Below are 21,731 nucleotides of genomic sequence, written 5' to 3'. Positions count from 1 at the left end.
AGTCCTTGTCTGTCATAAAATAAGCAAAAAAATCAAAATTTTCTATCTATCTATCTATCATCACAATGTTGTATATAGGCCTATGCACCTGTCATAAACACATGAACACACGTCAACATGATCTTATGTTCCCATTATAATTATAACTCGTAATAATGAATTACGATTTTGTTCCACATATTTTCGAATTTTCTACGTATGTGCCGCCACATAGATTCAGAAAAATCCTTTATGCATTCTAGACAAACTTGTGCAGGTAAGTTTTCTACTGAGGTGAAAGTTTTGAGAGGACTCGAGTCACAATGTGTTCTTTGTTAACGGTCTCTGTCATTTGATTTGCTCATGTCTCTTACAGTGTCAGTGAGCATCAGAATATAATTTTTACAGTACAACTTTAACCCTGTATTATGCACCAACGACCAAATGGCGAGCTGATTCCTCAAACTATGGTATTATCCCTCGCTATACCACGTCTACAGAGGCAGAATATTTGTATGAATTAACAGAGGCAGAGTTATTTTGTGTTATAATAGATTTGCGAGTACACAGGACATGTTTTGAGTGGCACACGCACTCTTTTTGAGAGTGAGTGTCCAGTTTTGAGTGAAAGCAAAGGAAATCCACATGCGAAAGCAGAGATTTGCGCTCGCACAGCCGGTACATGGCATGACATGCATGTGTTCTCAAGCCATAAAAGGGTAGAACACAAAACTTAATGGTTGTAACGAGTCCTCTCCTCCAAATCAGAATGCACTCAATGCTCGAGTCCAAGTCCAAGTCATTAGTGTTCAAGTCCGAGACGAGTCACAAGTCATCAATATCGTGACTCAAGTCCTCGTGGTGGTGTAGTGACTCGCCTCAATCAGGGTGGCGGAGGACGAATCTCAGTTGCCTCCATGTCTGAGACGTCAATCCACGCATCTTATCACGTGGCTTGTTGAGACGTAGCGTGTGTGGAGGCTTCATGCTATTCTCCGCGGCATCCATGCACAACTCATCACGCGCCCCACCGAGAACGAACCACATTATAGCGACCACGAGGAAGTTAACCCATGTGACTCTACCCTCCCTAGCAACCGGGCCAATTTGGTTGCTTAGGAGACCTGGCTGGAGTCACTCAGCACGACCTGGATTCAAACTCGTGACTCCAGGGGTGGTAGTCAGAATCTTTACTCGCTGAGCTACCCAGGCCCCCCCCCAAGCAATGTTTAAAACTCTTGTTTTAGTGCAATATTTGATTGACAGGGGAGTGGGTGGTGCTTCACTGCTGTCCGGACCGCATCAGGACGGATTAGTATTTACACTACCAATGCAATCTGCTTCGAACCTTGGAATTATACAGCCACATCTCAAAGAGCTCAGAGCTCTTATGAATAAAAACTGCATAGACAGCAAAACAGCAAATATTAAGTAAATCAGCCTTAAAGCCTCACCCCAGGCATCACTTAAACCTCTCTAAACTCTACAATCACACAGTCTCATCCCAGCTTCACCTCTCCCTAGCTGTTCTGAATCAACCAAGTACTGTACAGCTTAAGCTCAGACATGTGACCTTTGAAGCATAGACTCTCTGCCTCATTAATTCCCAGACAAATCTGGGAGCTTCCAAATCCAAGGCTGCAATCTCAGTGGGGAAAGCCTGCAACTGACACATTAACTGCTGACTCTCCCTCACTGCCCTGTCTAGACGACTGAAGGATGGTCCTCTGTTGCTCTGGAGCAAGTGAAGTGATCAAACCTTATAGTGTCCTGTGCTAGAAGTCTCTATAAACCTAGGCACATTTGGGGGGTGGATTGAGGATTTAGGGTTTGCTCAGGCAAAAGAGACTGTAGGTCCCAGTGCTCCAACTGTCCGATCTCTCATTTTTGTCTCATATTTCTCTTAAGCTCTTTTTCTCTTACCCACAAAATGTGATGCTCATAGGAAAATGTATTCCAAAGAGTGCATTGTGTCCAGCCACTTCATGTTTAGATTAACATCAGATTTTCTAAACATACATTAAAATACTTCTACTATACTAGTTTGAAGTGCAGAGAAAATTCATTTTTTCGGCCCAGAAAAGCATAAACACTTAACATTCTCTAAACTGTAAGCGCAATTGTCACAACTGTTTTATGGGACATCACAACTCTATTGCATGTCTGCAAAATGTAGTAACTCACCCAAAACATTTAATTTATGCCTCAAAACCTAGTTATTGTGTCAGTAAATTGGCCAGTGCCAATGAAATGAAAATGAAAACATTTTTTGTCATCGTGTGAGCCATACTGGTCAAAATGTTTAGATGTTTTTTCACCATGGCAGTCAAATGGCCTGGAAATTTTTGTTATATACAAATTTAATTTTTGTTCTACATTTTTATTGACACTGACTGCTTACTGTACTATACAGTGTATAATGTCAGTTTCGTCTAGCTGAATGCTATTGTGTATCACACTGAGCTTTATAGATACCGATTTGCAATTTGCTTAAATGAATAAGAAATACGAATCTGGTGTGAACAAGAAACTAATTTGAGAAAGTTTTAAAGTTCTAGCCACTTTGACTCTTATTTAATTTAATAAATTACTTGCGGTTTAGAGTGTACAGACAACACGTTCTGACGGGCTTCATGTTTGCTAGCGTTAAGCAGCAGATGCATTCTGTCTGGGAGCAAAAGTGTGTGAGGCAGTTCTTGGAGGTAATAGCAGCCAGTCATTTTGATGAAAGGCTTTGACTCCGGCATTTTAAAATAGCAGGAGCAACATTTGTATTGTACAGTATATACATATTCAAAAATCACATGACTTTTTTGGTGCGCATCCTCAGTATGTTCATATTCTACAGTAATATTTTCTGTAAATGTGTTTCCATTGTAGTTTATACACGTCTTCCTACTGATTAATAAAAAAAATAAATAAAAATAAACCTCAAGCGAGCCTGTAAGTTTCTATGTGCATTTTGGAAACTTTATTCACATCACATGAAAATATGTGGATGGAAACCCAGCTATAGGCTCAACCAATGTTGTCAGTTTGGGGCAGGACTATCTTTTTGTCTAAACAAAAGGCAGACAGTGGGAGTTGTTGTGAAACCTGTTTGAAAGTAGTAATTATTTTTGCAATTAAATTTGCCACAGACATTACATACTTCACCTTTAAAATATGAATACATTTGAGTGGATATCACATTAGTGTAATGAACCAATAAAGGCATCAATGTGAAAAATTACAAAATATGCAGCATGGTCAGAAGTCAATAATGATATTCATAGTTTATAAAGAAAGACAGAACTGAATATTAAAAAGCCCCCCAATAGAGATGGCAATTGACTTGATATTAATAGCTGACCTCCTCTTTTCATTTATAGTGAATATACGATGGCTAAATGAAAATGTATGAGGTCCAATAAACCGATTTTAAGCTAAACATTCTTAATTAGATCCGATCCGGTCAGAGTATTGGGACCTTAATTAATATATCTCTTCCTTCCAAGGAACATTTTCTCTACATAGACTACTCATATATCTGAAAATCACAGACTGAGTAGGTGGAAAACTCTAGGTAGTCCTCAGAATGATGGCTTTTTCGGAAGCAGTTTTCTAGTGGAAAACTAATCTATATTAAGTAACAATTAATCAACACCAAATTGAAATCTGATATCCACTTAATGCTTGGTCAGCTCGGTTAAATGGTTAACACTGACATAGAGCAAAGGTGCTCTGTCAGTAATCAGTGACCTTTTTCTCTGGTGACACATATTGTCAACAAAATGAACAGCATGGAGGCAATTTTGTGCATGACACTAAATTAGCTAGACAACATCTACAACATTTGGGTCAATATCAAAATATGTCCCTTGACTTTAGTCATGAAAATGCTTTCAAATAGTGAAAAAAGAGAACATTTTATAATTTTATAACCTAACCTTTAATGATATGAAATGGCTTGACACTGTTTTGCACATTTTTTTAGAAAATATATTTGAAATTGTTAATTATCTGAAAAAAATCCTTGTCCCTTTCATCTGGTACACCACTTCTATGACATGTAAAGTTATTTGTGTATTTATTTTGTACTTATTTTTAATAAAAGCATTAGTGGAAGGCTGAACAAGTGTGCAAAAAAGCAAAACAAAATTATTATTAATAATTTAAATAATTTAAAAAGAGTATTTGATTTCATGGCATTGGTGGTATCAATGTTAAAACCTTTTTTTTTATGTTTAAAAAAATAATAATTATACAAAAAGCTGTGGAAAATAATTAAGGTCAACGTTCAGAGGCTGCTTAAATATGCATATAGTGATTTTTCCCAGCATGTTAAAAAGTTATTCACATTTGAACTATTTTCACACAGAAATATTTGGTGTTGTACCCCATTGAACCCTCAAAATGTGTTGTAACCCATTTAACCCTCGTTAGTGTTAGTGTTAACTTGCTTCATTTGTGAAACAAAATTAAATAATAAAAGAAAGAATAACAGCCAAGTTGTCCTTTATGAATAAAAATTAATGTCAACATGTTACAAAATGTTTACCCTCAGCGTTTATAGGCAAAAACTGAACTAAATGGAAAATTTCAATATTTTGTCAAAAGTCATTTTTTTTTTTTGAGAATGACCCATTTGCAATTTCGGTCAATTCCTCACATAAATTTGTTGTGTGACTTTAGAAACATGAAACACAGCATGAGTCATATGGACTTCTGTTTACGGACCCAGTTATTCACTTTTGTTGGAAAGCGAAGTGCGTTTTAAGGGAGCACACAACAACTGCACATCATTTTCGTCATGAATGAACCAAGAATTGTTACTGTGAGAATATGTAGTTAAAGATGCTCATTGTTGTACTTGTAATAAGTGGTTTTATAAAAATTAATTAACTGTATGGTTAAAATATTTTTATTTAAAATTAACAAAAATAATTTGTTTTAATGACATCTCGAGCACAGTCCTTGAAAACAAATAAAAATGTGCTTGAAAAGTCCTTGAATTTAACTTTGAAACATACGTATGAACCCTGAATAAAGCTATAACGCATTAAATATAACTGCATTTAAGATGTAATGCCGGGGTGTTTCCTTAAAGAGCTCTGGCACCACTTATTCCATAACGAGAGTGCTTCTGTTGTTACTTATTTTGTATTTTTGCATTATAATTCCCTCATACTTTGCGATCTACACCTGAAGCTGTTTGGAAAGTTTGGAGTGCATCTGGACTATGAGGTGTGTAATTCTTCCACTTCTCAGTCAGGTGAGAGCTGCTCTCACGCGTCATCATTAGAGTTTAATGTGATCTCATGTTATGTTAAATGAGATCAAACGACTATTCGACAATGAAAATTTTTAACGTCGACTAATTGTTTCAGCCCCAATTGACAATTATCTCATTAACAATGAGGAGATCACAAAGTTGTTCATTTACGTACGATAGCTAAACTTATTATTGACCTCACTGTTTGCTATGTAAAACCCTTTTCTTATATTTGCAACATTTAACTTTTACAAAGACAAAGACCATTTTAATGGCAAGTTGGCAACTCGTATAATCTGCTTTTAATGGATTTGAGGGATATTGTGTGTGCAACTAAGCTGTTATGCAATGATACACACACAAGTGGAGACTAATGTTTCTCTCTGTGGTGTAATCTTTACTGCCACTTTGTCTGTGCTATTATCCTAATGCAGCATTTTAACCACATGGGTCAATTTTTTTTTGCAAGCTTTTTGCAAAACAGCCCATTTTGTTACCATCTTGTTTGCGAGGTAATAAAAAGTCACTCAGAAGGGGCAATGACGTCTCAGCTGGTGTGAAATCTGGACAAAATAACAAGTACGACATGAAAAGTTAAACTTTAAAGTAACTAAATCACAACAGCGTATGTTTGCAAAGTTTTCGAGAACACCAAGAGGTCAAGTATCTTCCAAGCCCTTCTCAACCATCAGAGCTAAACAATGTGGAAACTTTCAGTTTTGGAGCAAAGAGAGAAACAGACTTCCATCTCCTTCACCCGTCCTTCAACTGAAGGCTTTTCAGTTTGATGAATGGCACAATATCCTACTACACTCTATTCAGGACTTGTATGGCAGCGATCCAAGAAGGACCGAAGCTGTTCTGAACGCAAATGGTTGTTCTCTTTGTAATTAGGTCTCAGGTGCTGCACCACATGAGGGCCCGGTTTGGCCTGATTCACACAATCATAATGCCCATTATAGTGGAGTATTCATACAGATTTCCTGATTTGTTTTGATTCTGATTCTCAAACTCTTGATTTCATTCGATATTGATTTACATGGGTATATTTCAGTTCTAATGTCCTTTTTGCTTTCATATGAAAAACATTCTGTCCCAGCTAATGCTGTTAATTAAACAGGGGAGCTTCTAACTAGGTACATTATGAAAATATACATTTTACTGACTATATTTTATTAGTTTTTCATCATTTTGGTCACGTCTTAGCTTTTTAAAAATGAACAAATCCATGTATTCAATCAATAAATATGATATTATATTGCATATATTACGTTTTGTTATGTTTATTGTTAAATTGCATAATTTTTTTAATTGTTTAAATTGATTTGTTGAACATCTCTTTAAGAAAGCCGGCAGTTCTGTAAAGAGCATCTGTAAATGAGCGCATATTAATGAGAGGACTTGAATGGCTTTACCTCATGCGTGCTATTCATGATTAGAATTAAATACGTTGTTTTTGATCAACAACTGACTGTAAAGAACAGAAAGGGTATTAAAAGAGGCATTATTCAATGACAATCTCGTTTTTGGACATGCATTAAACTTTTACTCTCAACACGCAGTGGATCTCCATGCTGAATACTTCACCACTATACTACATAATCACTGGTAAGTGAAATCAATATATTAACCAACCAGTTGCCAAACATTTACAGTTTTAGTCGCATACCACTAAAATTTGTTTGCAAATGTGAGTGATTTCCTCTCATAGTAGAGGATTAAGTATAGAGAAAAAGATTGATTTTGGGATTTAAGAATAGATTTCGAGATTGTTCAGATAAAGATCGACTTTAAATATAGATCTTTAAAGAACCAAACAAGTTCTGCATAGCCTGAGGAAAACTGATAAACTCATGCATTAGATTACATTATTGCATTAGAGTTTCCCCTATTTGTGACAGCACATACCTGGCAGCTAACCTAAGAGGGCTAGAATGCCTGGTGCCTGAAATGAATTAACGTTACTTTTGTACAACATTTTTGTGGTAAAGCCTAGTGGTTTAAGATCTAGGATTAAAACCCACAAAACTGTAGCTTCAAACTCTGCAAGGGGCGATCCATAAACAATCACCATTAAGTAAGACACTTAACCAGACGATGTTCCAGGGGGACAATAGTACCCTACTAGTGTACTTTAAGTTACTTCTGTAAGCTAAATGACAAATTAGTTGTCAGTAATATGTCCTTGGAAATGTACCCTAAGGAAAAGTATTGTTCCAATGTTCTTTCTTGGTAATCGACCATTTGCTAAACACCAACTACAACAACTAAATTGCTTTTTAGTAATAAAGGCTGGAAAAGCTTTTGTCGTTTCCAATGGCGAGCCAACAGAAGTAAGTTGGGTGTTCTGTCACAATTGTTGAATGCCTATATATTAAAGAGACCTTAACATAGTAAATTCTAGTGATGAATGTATTGATTTTGAAAGACGTGATTACCTGAGTGTTTTGCGAACCATATCTTCATCTGTTATTCCATAATATGTCAGGGTTTCGCTCCAGACAGGGTTGAGAGTGTTGCGTAGGGTCTTGGTGCGGAGCTTATTGGCCTAGAAGAGAAAATAAATTTCCCTGAAGATTAGTGGTTGTGTTCACTGACACACTTTCACCAAATAAACACAAACTACTAAAGAAGACGCCAGATGTTTTAAAACACTTTGATCCAGTTCTGATAATATATCACTAGTGCTCATATTATTAATTATTTTTTAGAAGATAAACTTTACATTTTATTATATTTAAGTATCTAGAGTACCAACTCCCTAGTTTTGATGATTTGAAACTGCTGCAGTAACCTTACTTCTTTTGTGTTGCATTTTGGAGCATGGTAATAGATATATGGATGGATGGATTCCGACAAAACAGAGGTACTAATTATTGGACCAAAAACCTCTAAAAAATAAGCCACTAAAATATAATTAGACTCTCGATGGATGTACTGTTACATCGTCTTCAACAGCGAAGAACTTAGGTGTCATATTTGATACCAATCTGTCCTTTGAAAATCAAATTACCAATGTTTGTAGAACAGCATTCTTAATTCATGCGTTCATGACCACAAGACTAGTTTATTGTAATGCATTACTGGGAGGATGTCCAGCAAGTTCAATAAATAAACTTCAACTGGTTCAAAATGCAGCAGCCAGAGTGCTGACTAGATCCAAGAAATATGATCATATTAGCCCCATTTTATCATTGTTACATTGGCTACCTGTTAAATTTCATATTAATTTAAAAATTCTGTTAACTACGTACAAAGCTTTGAAGGGACTAGTTCCGCAGTACTTAAGTGACCTTCTACCATGCTATATTCCATCACGTTCATTACGATCGCAAAATTCTGGCCTGTTAATAGTTCCTAGAATATCAAAATCCACAAAAGGAGGTAGATCCTTTTCCTATTTGGCTCCGAAACTATGGAATAGTCTACCTAACACTGTTCGAGATGCAGACACACGCACTCAGTTTAAGTCTAGACTAAAGACTCATCTGTTTAGCCAGGCATACACATAATTTATCCTTCAACTCACAATTAGGCTGCTTTAGTTAGGTCTGCCGGAACCAGAAACATCTATCATGATCTATAACTCTGCAATGAATTGAATGGCATCTATGCTAATATTATTTCATTTGTTTCCATATCTCAACCTCGGGACTCCTATCCTGAGGTCACCAGAACCGGCTGGATCCAGCTCCGTTCCTGCTTGTTGTCGGACTCCACTGCTACATGTCGCTGTGTGATGATGACTAATAGCAGCCGGTGCCAGCCAAACATCACTTCAGTCTATTACGATGGACTTCAGAGGATGAACTGATGCCAGCTCCAACCATAAGACATGGGATACTTCATATGCCATTGCCTGAACCTTGGATTTAGGATAGACCGCACCGAAATTACCGGCCAGGTAATGCGATGCACCTCACTGGTCTCTGCCAACAAAACTCTTCATCAGCCAACTAACAAGGACAATTGCATCAATGTGAACTTCTGCAGTTAATCCAGGATGGACTTCAAAGACATTAGTCATTAATCTTACAAAATCTTTGTTTTAAACACTGACCTTAACACTTACTTAGTTTAATAATTTTAAACCATGACTTGCACTATACATAAGTAATATTGGCATTATATTCATGATGTTAGCCAGAGGGAAACTGGCCCCCACAGTGAGCCTGGTTTCTCTCAAGGTTATTTTTTTCCATTAACCAACATCTTATGGAGTTTTGTGTTCCTTGCCACAGTCACCTTCGGCTTGCTCACTGGGGTTATAAATACAATTATTATTTAATTACTTATTTTTAAACACAATTCACAATCGTATTTTATCAAACTACACAATGATGACTCTAAGACATTATAGATATTACAGTTTTATCTTCTGTAAAGCTGCTTTGAAACGATGTTTGTTGTGAAGGCACTATACAAATAAAAATGACTTGATTTGATAATAATAATAATAATAATTCCTTACATTTAGATTTTTCTTGGCACTCAAAGCGCTTTACATAGTATAGGGGAAATCTCCTCAACCACCACCAGTGTGCAGCATCCACCTGGATGATGCGACAGCAGCCATAGTGCACCAGCACGCCCACCTCACACTAGCTATTGGTGGAGAGGAGAGTAGAGTGATGTAGCCAACTCAGGGATAGAGATTATTAGGAGGCCATGATAGATAAGGGCCAATGGGGGGAATTTAGCCAGGACACCAGGCTTATACCCCTACTCTTTACGAGAAGTGCCCTGGGATTTTTAATGACCCCAGAGAGTCAGGACCTCGGTTTAACATCTCATCTGAAAGACGGTGCTTTTTTTTTTTTTTTTTTTTTTTACAGTATAGTGTCCCCGTCACTATCATGGGGCATTAGGACCCACACAGACTGCAGGGTGAGCACCCCCTGCTGGCCTCCCTAATATCACTTCCAGCAGCAAACTTAGTTTTCCCCAGGAGGTCTCCCGTCCAGGTACTGGCCATGCTCAACCCTGCTTAGCTTTAGTGGCAACTAGGCGAGAGCTGCAGGGTGATTTGTCTGCTGATGGACGGACGGACGGATGGACAGACGGACAGACAGATAGATAGATGGATGGAGAGAGAGGTGCTAATTATGCTAATGTACAATAATTTATGAGAGCATAATAATTCTGTATAAAGTCTTGATAAGGTTTCACGTTTCGTTTCATTCCTTTATACTGTATAGTAGATTAACCTGAAACACATTTGGTGATTAAAGCAGAAACGATTAATGCCCATCTAGCATATCTGTGAGGTGTTTCCTAATTCTAATGAGATAACTGTGATATCCTCTCCCATTCAATTTCTCAGTAACCCTATGAAGGAGAGTTCAGTACTACTGTAGGACATATGATCCATACAGACGGAGAATGACTTAGAGGAGTCATATGTTGTCACTTGCTAAGTGGATTGCTGGCAAGATGAACAGATGAATTATAATGAGGGGCATAATAATAGGTGGCACACAAAGGTTAGTCAGCAACAAGGTTAACTGGTTAATCTGGCCCAAAAGTTGTTGGGGGGGGTGGGGGAGGGGGGGGGGGGTGTGGTCACACATTTGGCTCAGTTTCGTGGCCGACCCTTCGGGAAAAGTCCCGGTTCTCCCGATGACCAGTCCGCCCCTGAATGTTACTCTCCTCTGCACATTCATGAGACCAGTAACTCACGCAGCCCGCTGGCAGAATGGAGCGTTCAAGCAAAAACTAATTTTGTTTATCTAAAAACAGGTCCATCACAGCGATAGAAACAACAGAGAACAACACAGCTGCACACAAGCCAGAGAACCGAACTTATTAAAAAGGTCTGATGAGACGAGTTTGTAGTCGGAGAATAGATGCATTTCTATGCCCAGCCTCATTTGTATGAAACAGAGTACTCAATCAAACTGAGAGATAGAGGAAGCGGGAATGTTTTGCCTCCATTCCGAACTGGTGAGCATTTTGAGACAGACTTCCAACTGAAGAGGTCGTTACCTCAGAGAAAACATTCGGTAGGTGTGACATTCTCTGCCACAATCAAGTAGTTTTTAACCGGCTAGCGAGATGCAAGCTTCAATATACTGTTAGAAAGTTTTTGGACTGGTGCCATTTCACAGCGGGTGGGGCTGCACGGCGTGAATCGGGCAATGCCAAAAAATAGAAACCAAGTGATCGATAGAATATACTGTCACTCATCACAGCTGGCTGGGATCAAAACTCTGATTAACATAGAAAATATACCTTTTATCACGTTTCATTTGCCATCAGGTTAGGACAGAGTGTGACTGTAGCTGCCTTCAGCCTCCTCTGTCTGTCTCTCTCAGTTTGATTGAGTACTCTGTTTCAAACAAATGAGGCTGGGCAAAGAAATGCATCTATTCTATAGACATATTTAGTTTTAGTATAAGTTGACATATTAAATTCGGTTCTCTGTTTTGTGTGCAGCTGTGTTGTGTTCTGTTGTTTCTATCGCTGTGGTGAACCTGTTTTTAGATAAACGAAATGCGTTTTCTCTTGAACGCCCCCTGTCACAAGGGGGCTGCTTGAACTTGCTCTCGTGCAGTCTCATGAACGGTCGGCCAACATTTTCACTGAATAATACATTCGATTTTGGTTTATTTCACGTCAAAGCTCATCGTATGCTTTCATAACAATAATGAGTCTCATGGAATAATTTATTAGACTTCTGAATTATACTTTTGCATCCTTTTGAAGCTTGAAGATGTGGTCACCATAAACAGCCATTGTGTGACATCACTGAGCACAACATTTTTTTTTTTTTCACAATTTCTCCCTTTGTGTTAAGAAAAAGAAAGTCAAATAGGGTTATAACAACACAGGGGTGAGTAAACAATGATTGCATTTTAATTTTGAGGTGAACTAATCCTTTAATTAAAATTTTAGAAGAATATTTCAGCTCTGTTGGTCCTTACAATGCAAGTGAAAGATGGACAGAACTTTGAAGCTCTAAAAAGCACATAAAGGCAACATACAATTTATCAGTACTCCAGTGGTAAAATCTATTTATTTTCAGAAGCGATATTATAGGTGTGGGTGAGAAACAGATCAATAAGTCCTTTTTCACTATAAATTGTCCTTGCTGCACATGCAGTGATATGCACGAAGAATGTGAGTCACCAAAAACAAAAGAAGAATGTAAAAGTGAAAGTGGACATTTATGGTAAAATGACTTTGTAAGGGGGTTTAGTGGAAAGGAGGAGGCGAGAACCGGCTTGACAACTTAAATAATAATTTAATAAACAACTTAAACACACAGTACAGCTGCCTGTAATTCTCTCTCTCTCGAACTGTCATCCCCGGCCGCCTTTATCCCTCGTGCGCCCCATCAGGCTGATTGGGGACCGGGTGTGTCTCATTCCAGCCCGGCCCCGCCCTCCTCGGCTCTACAGACTTAAATATTGATCTGTTTCTCACCCACACCTACAATATAATATATTTAACTACTGGAGTCATATGGATTACTTTTATATGGCCTTTTGTGCTTCAAAGTTCTGGTCATTATTCACTTGCATTGTGAGGACCAACAGAGCTGAGATATTCTTCTAAAAATCTTAATTTGTGTTCAGCAGAAGACAGAAAGTCATACACATCTGGGATGGCATGAGGGTGAGTAAATGGAGAGAAATGTCATTTTTGGGAGACTATTCTTTTAAGTTAGGTGATAAGTTACATTTACCATAGTCATAATTGAAGTAATAACACTGTAAAATATTTAGATTTTGGAAAATTTTGAAATTTGAGAAAAAAATGTTGGCTTAATAAAAGACACGCAAATAATTGTCCCAAAACAGAAATATTAGTATTGTGGTGATAGCAGCTTAAAGTTTTCCATTAAAATGAAAAATATATATTCACCGTAAACATTTAAATGTGTTCAGTTAATATGTCAAGTCAAACTGAAAAATTTGTTTTGGCCAAGAAATTCACAGAATGCGTAAAAAGCATTACGCGGTCGGTGGAGACCGGTGTTGCTGGGTGGAGAGCGCAAGCATTGCCAAAGTCCGAAGATACAAACGAACGTCGGTCCCAAGAGAAGAGAAAGACCGCCATCATGAGTTTCATAAAATGAGCAGTAAGTATTGAGTACCTTGTTTGAGCTAACTGCAGTACTCATTCTGTAACTTTAACATAAGTTAGGTAGACCAGAGAAATCCTCCGACGGAAACATCTGCAGGCCCACCAAATTTTCGTGTGGTTCGCTCTCCACATTTCATCCTCTCAATGGTTTCATGGTAACATTTTCAACTCTAAATAAATCCCACTGTCTTCTGCTAGGAGCTTGTGATTAAATGTTTTCATCAAATATCAAAATGTACCCTGCAATAGACATTTCTGTCATAGTTACTTCAATTTGATGCGCCATTTGTGGTCCAGTTCAAACTGTTGAGGCTTCGATTTAAAAAAAAAATTTTGTTGTTGAGGAAAACGGAAGCACTGAGTTTCAGTGAGTAAGTGAGCATTGTTTTTATTCTCATTCCACATCTGTGTGAACTGAAATACTGTTATGTCTGCGGAAAATAAGCAAACCAAATACAGATGGAGTAGGTCAGTCAGAGCCGCTTTAAGACTGCTTTAAACACTGAGTCAGATCATTACTGAAGAGTCAAGAGGATAGGTTTTTTCTTTTTACTTAAGATTGTATTATTTAGCATGAAAATTAACATGTATCATAAGCTTTGAAGTGAGAAAAAACAATCTGTGGTAAGCAAATAGTTGCTGAAAGTCAAGCAGTCACAGACTGCACACAATCACAGCACTCATTTCAACACAGAAGATGGCCGAACATATTTTTAAATTTTCCCTCCATTTAAATGGTACTGTGCCCACATAAAGCAGGATTTCAAGCAAAGATTTTAAAAAAGAACTACTAGCCATACTGATTTTTGAACTTGAGTAGAAGTGGTAACTCTTTCAAAAATGTTAACGATAACTGAAATTAATTTTATTTATTGGCAGGTTTTCCATATTCAGTACTCCTTGAAATTACTCTGAATGAAAGGTATGTCAAAATGAAACACTAAACAAAACACTAAACCATGAACATCAAAGAAATGAAAGACCAAATTTGTCCATTTTTCCACCAGACTCTCTATCTACTGCCACAATTGCTAACAAAATCATACCACATACAAAGTTAAAAATGTGCACAAACTTAGACATTCAGAAAGGGTCCAATACTTTTTTACAGCACTGCATGCTTAAAAAAATTACAAAAGCTGTGTTTATTTTAAGATTGTACTTTATTCACCCTTCATTCCCTGTTACACATGGCAGACTTGAAAGCACAGGGAAGGCCCACTGCTTTTCAGTGTCTTACCTTGAATTTGAGAGAGCAGGACTCTATTTCAAAGACCATTAAAGTGCACAGTGATAAAAGCTGAAACCGCTGAAACAAATACGCTTTAGGTATGTATAGATATCAGCTGAATGCCACTTTGGTGAATTAAAGTACCAATTTCCTTCCAAAACAGCAAAATCTGTACATTATTCCAAACTTTTGGCCACCGGTGTGTGTGTATATATATAGCTCTGGAAAAAATGTAATTTTTCTTAAATCAGCATCTCAACATGTATGGCAGCCATTCCATTCCATTCCAGTGTCTGTTGAATTCCAACACAAGCACACCTCTTTCTACTTAATGAGGTATGATTAGGTGATCACCTGAGCCAAAACTTATTTAATGAGGAAAAGTATAAAAACCACTGCTGTGGTCATCACTATTCTCTTGCAATAGGACCAGCTGGATGGCAAAAACATTGCTAGTAGTACCTCATAAGTAATTGGAATAAAAAAATAACTATTGACCATTATTCTGCTGTGCAGGTGATATGCTAATAAAGCATACGTTAAAGAGAGATTTTGTTTTTCATGGATTGTATTTTTTTTCATTGGTACTGTGAGAAATAAACAATTTGATATAAATGTTATGATTAGGTGAACTAAAAAAATACGGCTACTCAAAATGTAATCGGACCAAAACAAGATGTTTTGATAAAGTGACGTTTTTCCATTGGTTCAAAAGATAATTTCTGAATGAGCCAGTGTTAAAAGACTGTTGCCACAATAGAGAATAGTCAATTCACAGAACTGTCATTGAGCCAATTGAAAAAAGAGAATGATTATGATGATCAGTAAATTAACAATTTACTGCTGTTGCTTTGTAATATGGAATCATGTAATCTATAAAAGTAACTAGTCTGATCACGATTATTTTAAAATGTAATTTAATCCAATTACAAGTACTTGATTTTTGCAATCTGATTACATAATACAGATTATATGTAATCCATTACTACCCAGCACTGAATATAGTGCCTTACATGTAAAGGTTAATAGTGGCCTCTATGGGTGTTGTGCAGTGATATACACAGTAGCTTAGTGAATCAGTGTTTCACATCATAGTTGTTACTATATTGTATATTTTAGCACGGCTGGAACACTGTATTAAACAATCAGTACATAGGGAAATCATTACATTAAAGCCTATGAATTATGAACAACAACCCTCTTTGCATTGTATAAAAACAATGTATCTGCTAGGGGTAAGCAGGCACATACCTTACTGGCTCCAGGCAGCAGGTGCAGCTTAACATAGGGATCTGACAGCCCATTGTGATCCATTGGTTTGAGTCCCTGGGAGAGAGAAAAAAGAGTGACTTGTGAAAAACAACCACCTTTAGACATTCTGTGAAGTCAAAAGTACAAAGCACCTTGTCAGCCTGATTTATGAAAAGGCTTTAGATATACAATTCATGTCAAAATCTTTCCTTTTCTAACAAGACATACTGTTTCAGATCCAGCCAAATAAGCTAATTAAAAACGCTGGAGGTGATGCCAATCCATGACATCAGAAACACTCTCCTGAAGCTTTTAGATTTCTATTAAGAGACATTTTAGTATGGATAAAAAGCTCAGCCACTTTGTGTCGTGCAAAAAGCTCAATCACTCTGTCAGGACGGCAAAATAACTGAAGCACAATCACCCAAAAATTACATCGAGCAATTGTGTTGGTGGAAATGGATGTCACATTTTCACTTAAAGTTCAGCTACATTTGGAGAGCTGTGAATCTTTTTCCATATATAAAAAGATGATTTAATTATATACATCATTACACACACACACACAAAACGTCTTCTTTTTTTTGAGTGTGCTTGTCTACTAATATACAGTAGGTAATGTGTGATTTGTGTGTGTGTTAGCTAGGGGTGTAAAGGTATGAAATGTTCATGGTATGATAACCTTTACAAAAAACACTGCGGTATTGCAGTATCACTGTATTAAGGTGCTTGCTAAAATGATTAGCAGCATAACTTTTAGTTATGTAATACATCTGATAAACACACAAAGACACATTTCAGTTATAACCAATTCTTGAACTTTATTTTGGATTTCTTTATATAACTTTATATTACTTAGAAAGTAATACTGTGAATGCAATACCGTGAATTATAAATGTCAACGGTATGATAACCATCTCTTTTTAATACCATGAAACTGTTACATCCCTAGTGTTAGCCTTGGTGATCCGCACTGAGTCCCATACATTCATACAACATGCACAGCTCTCAGTCTTCCACCTGAGATTGAGCATCAATATCTCAGAGCATCAACTGTCATGGGGGGTATTTAAGAATAATGCCATATAAATTTGATATTCAATGAAAAAGTTATCCGTTACATTCACGAGCAGAGAATAGCATTGCTGTCTCTGAGCAACCTTTACATGGAAGTATGTTTGATTAAAGCAGCATATACCACAAAATGTGCGGATCTACCTATGCAGTACAAACAAAGTCCCTTTAAAGCAAGTCAGTTCACTCTGTGGCCATCTTGGGAACGCCCTCAAGCAGCTATTTTTTAATGTACTTGACAGGCATACAAGTACAGCTTATATCTACTTGAATTGGAAAAGACTGAAATCGCCAAAACGGTTTACAAATATTTCAAATTGGTCCAATTAATGGTCCAATTAATGTGCATAAACTTTGAGTAAACAAACTCTATCAAGAAGGTGATCAGCTCTTTAAACTGTAAGTCTGGAAATCTAATCCAACAGCTTCTGAATTTCTCTCATTCATTTTGGTCCATCTTCTCCCCATTATACCACCTATAGTACAGATCGTTGTCTGCTTGATGCAACTTTGAAACAAAATTTGAGAAAGATTATTGTTATCTTTACATCAGTAAGACAACAGTAAGTCAATAGGCCTCTAGCACTAATAAAATCAAGGTTATTTCCACAGAGAGCTATTGCTGAAAGACTGAGCTTCAGATCTTTCCAGAGACTTCTGGAAGTTCTGGCATGAAATCATGTTTCTGTAAATGTTTAGCAGGAACCAAGTTAGAAAAATGCATAAAGGACAAACATTTATTATTTATTCCCTTGATATTTGTGCTTTCAATTTGTTGAAATTAATGATTAATCTCATGATTTTCATCCAGTTAGTACATTTACTTTAAATGATTATGTTCCTTTTTAATGATAGAAAACAAAATAATTTGTGACAAAGATGTTTTATAGATGTTGCACAAAGTCCTCCACTGGTCTTCTCATTAACACCGAAGACATTCTCACTCTCCATTCTTTGGTGATATTTTATACTTAAATACAGACTAGTTCAAATCAGACTAGTTAAATTCTGCAATTTAAAGACCCAGTTGGACTGGTCTTTCTCCAGAATTTACTGATAATGAGAAATTTGGTCTATGGGATTTTAAAACAAAGATTTAAAACTTCCAACTATTCCAGCCAAAGGCCTAACATTGTGGTTGTCAGATAATATTTAATAAAGAGCACCTGATGGATCTAAACTACCTGTTGGATAGCTTTCTATTATGATTTAGGTCTAGTTTATTTTAGCAACGGCTAAACTAATCTTAAACACCATAAAGTCAAAATGAGCAACAGACTTTCAGATTTTAATATTGCATCAGCTGTATTAGATCAATAATGATTCGAGCTTTAGCATATTGTGCTGGTTATTAAATATATCCATGCATCAACGATGCATTTCATTCCCCAGCACTTGCACTTTCTCTCAGGTAAGATTCCTGTAAGGTCCTTAAGACGGCCCCACACACTCCTGTGTGCAGTCATGTGTGAGATGAATATATCTCAGAGGTCCAGAGAAGGGCAAGTCTCACCAACCTAACACACAAGGGCTGTCAGAACCACAATCCTTAATTAGTTATTTTCTGCTTCTCTGAGCTATAAAGTTTAAACTTGTCAAAGAGGCGTGCTGAGGCTTCACACCTCGCTCTCCCCTCTCTTGCTTAGCTTGTGGCTACATGGAGGAAGAGCATAAGAACATAAATAATAATCAGTGTTGCATTTTACACAACAACAGACACTGAGAAATAAAAATAATGAACATGAGGGGGTGTGAGAAAACTCTCAGTCTCTCTAAAAATTTCTCTGCATGGGCAAAGGAAAATGGCAGGGGTGACAGGCAAAAAAAAAAACAAAAAAACAAAACTGTCTAGTCATTAGTATCTACAAACAACTTCAACTGTTTCATATTTACGTACAGCATGTCGATGACTGAGAAAGTCTGTGAGGGATACCTGTGTTTCATGTTGCATAGTTTACCCCAAATTAAATAAAATATTTACTCACATGTAAGACTTTTTTACAAAACTAGAAGTTTAGAAGAATATTTATGTTGTTCTTTTCCATATAGAGAAAGTGAATGGGGACAGATGCTATCAAGCTCCGAAAACAACAAAAAAGCACTAAAAAAGTTGTCCATATGACTTGTGCACTAAATTTAAAGTCTTCTGAAGCTATACAATAGCTTTGTGTGAGGAACAGACCAAAATTTAAAAATCCTCTCCACCATAACTGCAGTCTCATTTGCACTTCTGCATATTCAAACTTGACATGATCGATTACGAGACATGCGATAAGTAATGACGTTCTTTGATGACATATACATAACTGTGAAAGAGATTTCAGAGCTACAACAAAGAGGAAGATTTCTAGTGAATAACAATCCAAATTTCAATCTGTTCCTCACACAAATCTATGGTATGGCTTAAGAAGACTTGGAATATAGTGTTCAAGTTCAACTTTTATGGCACTTAAATGCACATTTTTTTGTCGTTTTTGAACTTCGCCAGCAATTGTCCCCATTCACTTTCATTGTATGGAAAACTCGTTTTGTGTTTAACGGAAGAAAGAATATCATATGAGTTTGGAACAATGTAAGGGAGGGTAAATAATGACAGAACTTTCATTTTGGGGTGAACTAACCCTTTAAACAAAAAATTATAATAATTTGTACACTGAATTGACAAGTAATTGACAAAGGTGTCAAAAAGTAAATATGTCTTGCGTTGTCTCTCTTTCATTCGGCTATTTCAAGTTATTTTTTCCAGCTGGTGGCCCATAACAGGGACAGAATACAGTGTCCACGATTCTGATGTCTGCAGTTAACATCATCAGAGCAACAAAGCATTTTGCTCTATGTGCTTGTGTTTGCGAATACATTTGTGTGTGCGTGCATAGACTGCAGATGGCCGTTCTCTTTGAAGACGCTGCAGGCTGAAACAGTCTCTTAGGTCCACTCCACTATAGAAGAGGACTGATGCAACCTGCCATGAAAAAGAGGGCACAAAACGGAACCGTGCTTCCACTATACGTATCTTTTCCCCATCTTCCCATTGCAGAAAATCCAATTCCAATATGCCTAACATACTTCGATTAAGCAAATATATTGGGCATATATAAGTTTTCGATGGTAAGAACAGAGTTATTGCCGCTCAGCACTGAGCCAGACACTTGGCATAATTCAGGATTTGACTTGTGTTTCAGGGCTGTGTGACAATTGGGTGTCTGGTACACTGATTTAATGTGTTGCAATGCTTATGCGCTCATTTCTCATACAATATTTGAGGATGCATTAAATACAGAGGCAGTAAACTTTTTATGAAAGCTCTGTCATCAGATGCTTCCGTGAGCTGCTAGCTGATTGGAGAAAACTAAAACAATAATTTGTCTTTTGAAAATGTCATGTAAATGCTTTAATCCGGCTGAAATCATACCAGTATGATTTTTGAGAAGTCGGACTAACAATCCTAGATAATGGTATTGTAGCTCGACTTTAATTGGACCTCAATTAACATCTGTTTTCTGCGCATGCTCTGAAAGACAGAGTCACATTCAACATGTATTTAACACTTCCTCAGCTTACATCTTTCCTTCAAATATTCGATTAAGCATTGTCAATTATACTTAAACAGATGGATGAAAACTGTAGCTCGACTACACAAAAACCTGATGTAGTCTGATTATAACTCCGCATGTAAATGTAATGAGTTGAACTCGAGATCCACATCAGTCTGATTTGTGAACGAATCATTCAGTTTTGTAAAACCAATCAACTAATTAACTGAAATGATTTAACATAAAAGAACAATTTACTCACATATCAGACATTGATACTTCTTTTATGGACACTCATGAACATGCCAAGGAGAGCTAGGGCTGATATTGTTCACCACTTTTATGATACTTTAATGGTACTTTTGCTTTTTGTAAGCTTGAGAGCTTCAGTCACCATTCACTATAATTGCATGAAAAAGAGCATCAAGCACAGTCAACAGAATTTCTCCTTCGACTTGATTGTAAGTAAATGATGACAGAATTTGAATTTAGGTGTAAACTATCCCTTTAATGCTTACTGTAACAGCTGACCTACCTACTAAGCAGGATAAACATAAAACAGAAAAGCTGGGGTCTCCTGAGAGGGCCAGTGAACAACGAATGTGTTTATAGAGCCTCCGATTGCCATGTTGCCATTGAATGGATAGTTGATCATAATTATGGAGAAGCAGGAAAAAATGACCAGTGTGAAAGATGGGCGGCATGCATCAGTGAGTCTGTGTGAAAGCCGTTTATGCGCCCACTCATTCATAGCTCTTTAGTTACTGCTGCCAAACAGACACATGGCCTTTCCCTTCCCATGTCCTCATCAACGGCTAACTAGTCAGATCTTTTTCATTTCACAAATTACATCTCTCTCTGCTTCCGCATAAACATCCTGCTGAGATCTCCACTTAAAAATGGTCTCCACTTAAACATGAAAGAGGCCAGATTCGGTAAAAGGAAGGGGTTGGTCGAAATCAAGTGTGTTTCAGGAGAGCAGATGGAGGTTCCAGCGCAGATGACTCTCAATGGGAGAGAGTTGTATGGGCTCCAATCACCACCGAGCCAACCTCATAGCCATGTGCCAATAATGCATAAGAAAGAAACATTAGTTCAGGCTGAGGTTGGGTGTGGTAAACACAGGGATGGAGAAAATGACAGAATAAATGCAAGAGTAGCATGTCAATAAGCAGCAGTGTTGAGAAAGCTTCTTTGGAACTGTAGTTTGCCAGGCTAATCAATCAAGCTACTTAATTTACAGTTAAGCTTTAGTCAAGCTATTCTTCTGAAAATGTTGTTAGCTACATCAGGGGTGATGCCAATGACCCCAAATTTTTAT

At 37.2% G+C, this 21,731-nt stretch overlaps 1 protein-coding gene across 5 annotated transcripts in view; it reads right to left on the bottom strand.

Moving 5' to 3' along the window:
- doc2b (double C2-like domains, beta) overlaps positions 1 to 21,731 on the bottom strand; it is a 277,442-nt gene that overhangs the window by 24,788 nt on the left and 230,923 nt on the right. For all 5 annotated transcript variants that reach the window (XM_051696116.1, XM_051696118.1, XM_051696115.1 and 2 more), the window contains 2 exons: positions 15,804 to 15,878; positions 7,672 to 7,781 (listed from right to left, as the gene is read on the bottom strand). In XM_051696116.1, coding sequence (XP_051552076.1) covers positions 7,672 to 7,781; positions 15,804 to 15,878 — 185 coding nt within the window. The remainder of the gene's footprint in view (positions 1 to 7,671; positions 7,782 to 15,803; positions 15,879 to 21,731) is intronic.

This window comes from Myxocyprinus asiaticus, chromosome 4 (assembly GCF_019703515.2).
Source record: "Myxocyprinus asiaticus isolate MX2 ecotype Aquarium Trade chromosome 4, UBuf_Myxa_2, whole genome shotgun sequence".
NCBI lineage: Eukaryota > Metazoa > Chordata > Actinopteri > Cypriniformes > Catostomidae > Myxocyprinus > Myxocyprinus asiaticus.
This window is presented reverse-complemented; position numbering and strand designations above follow the sequence as displayed.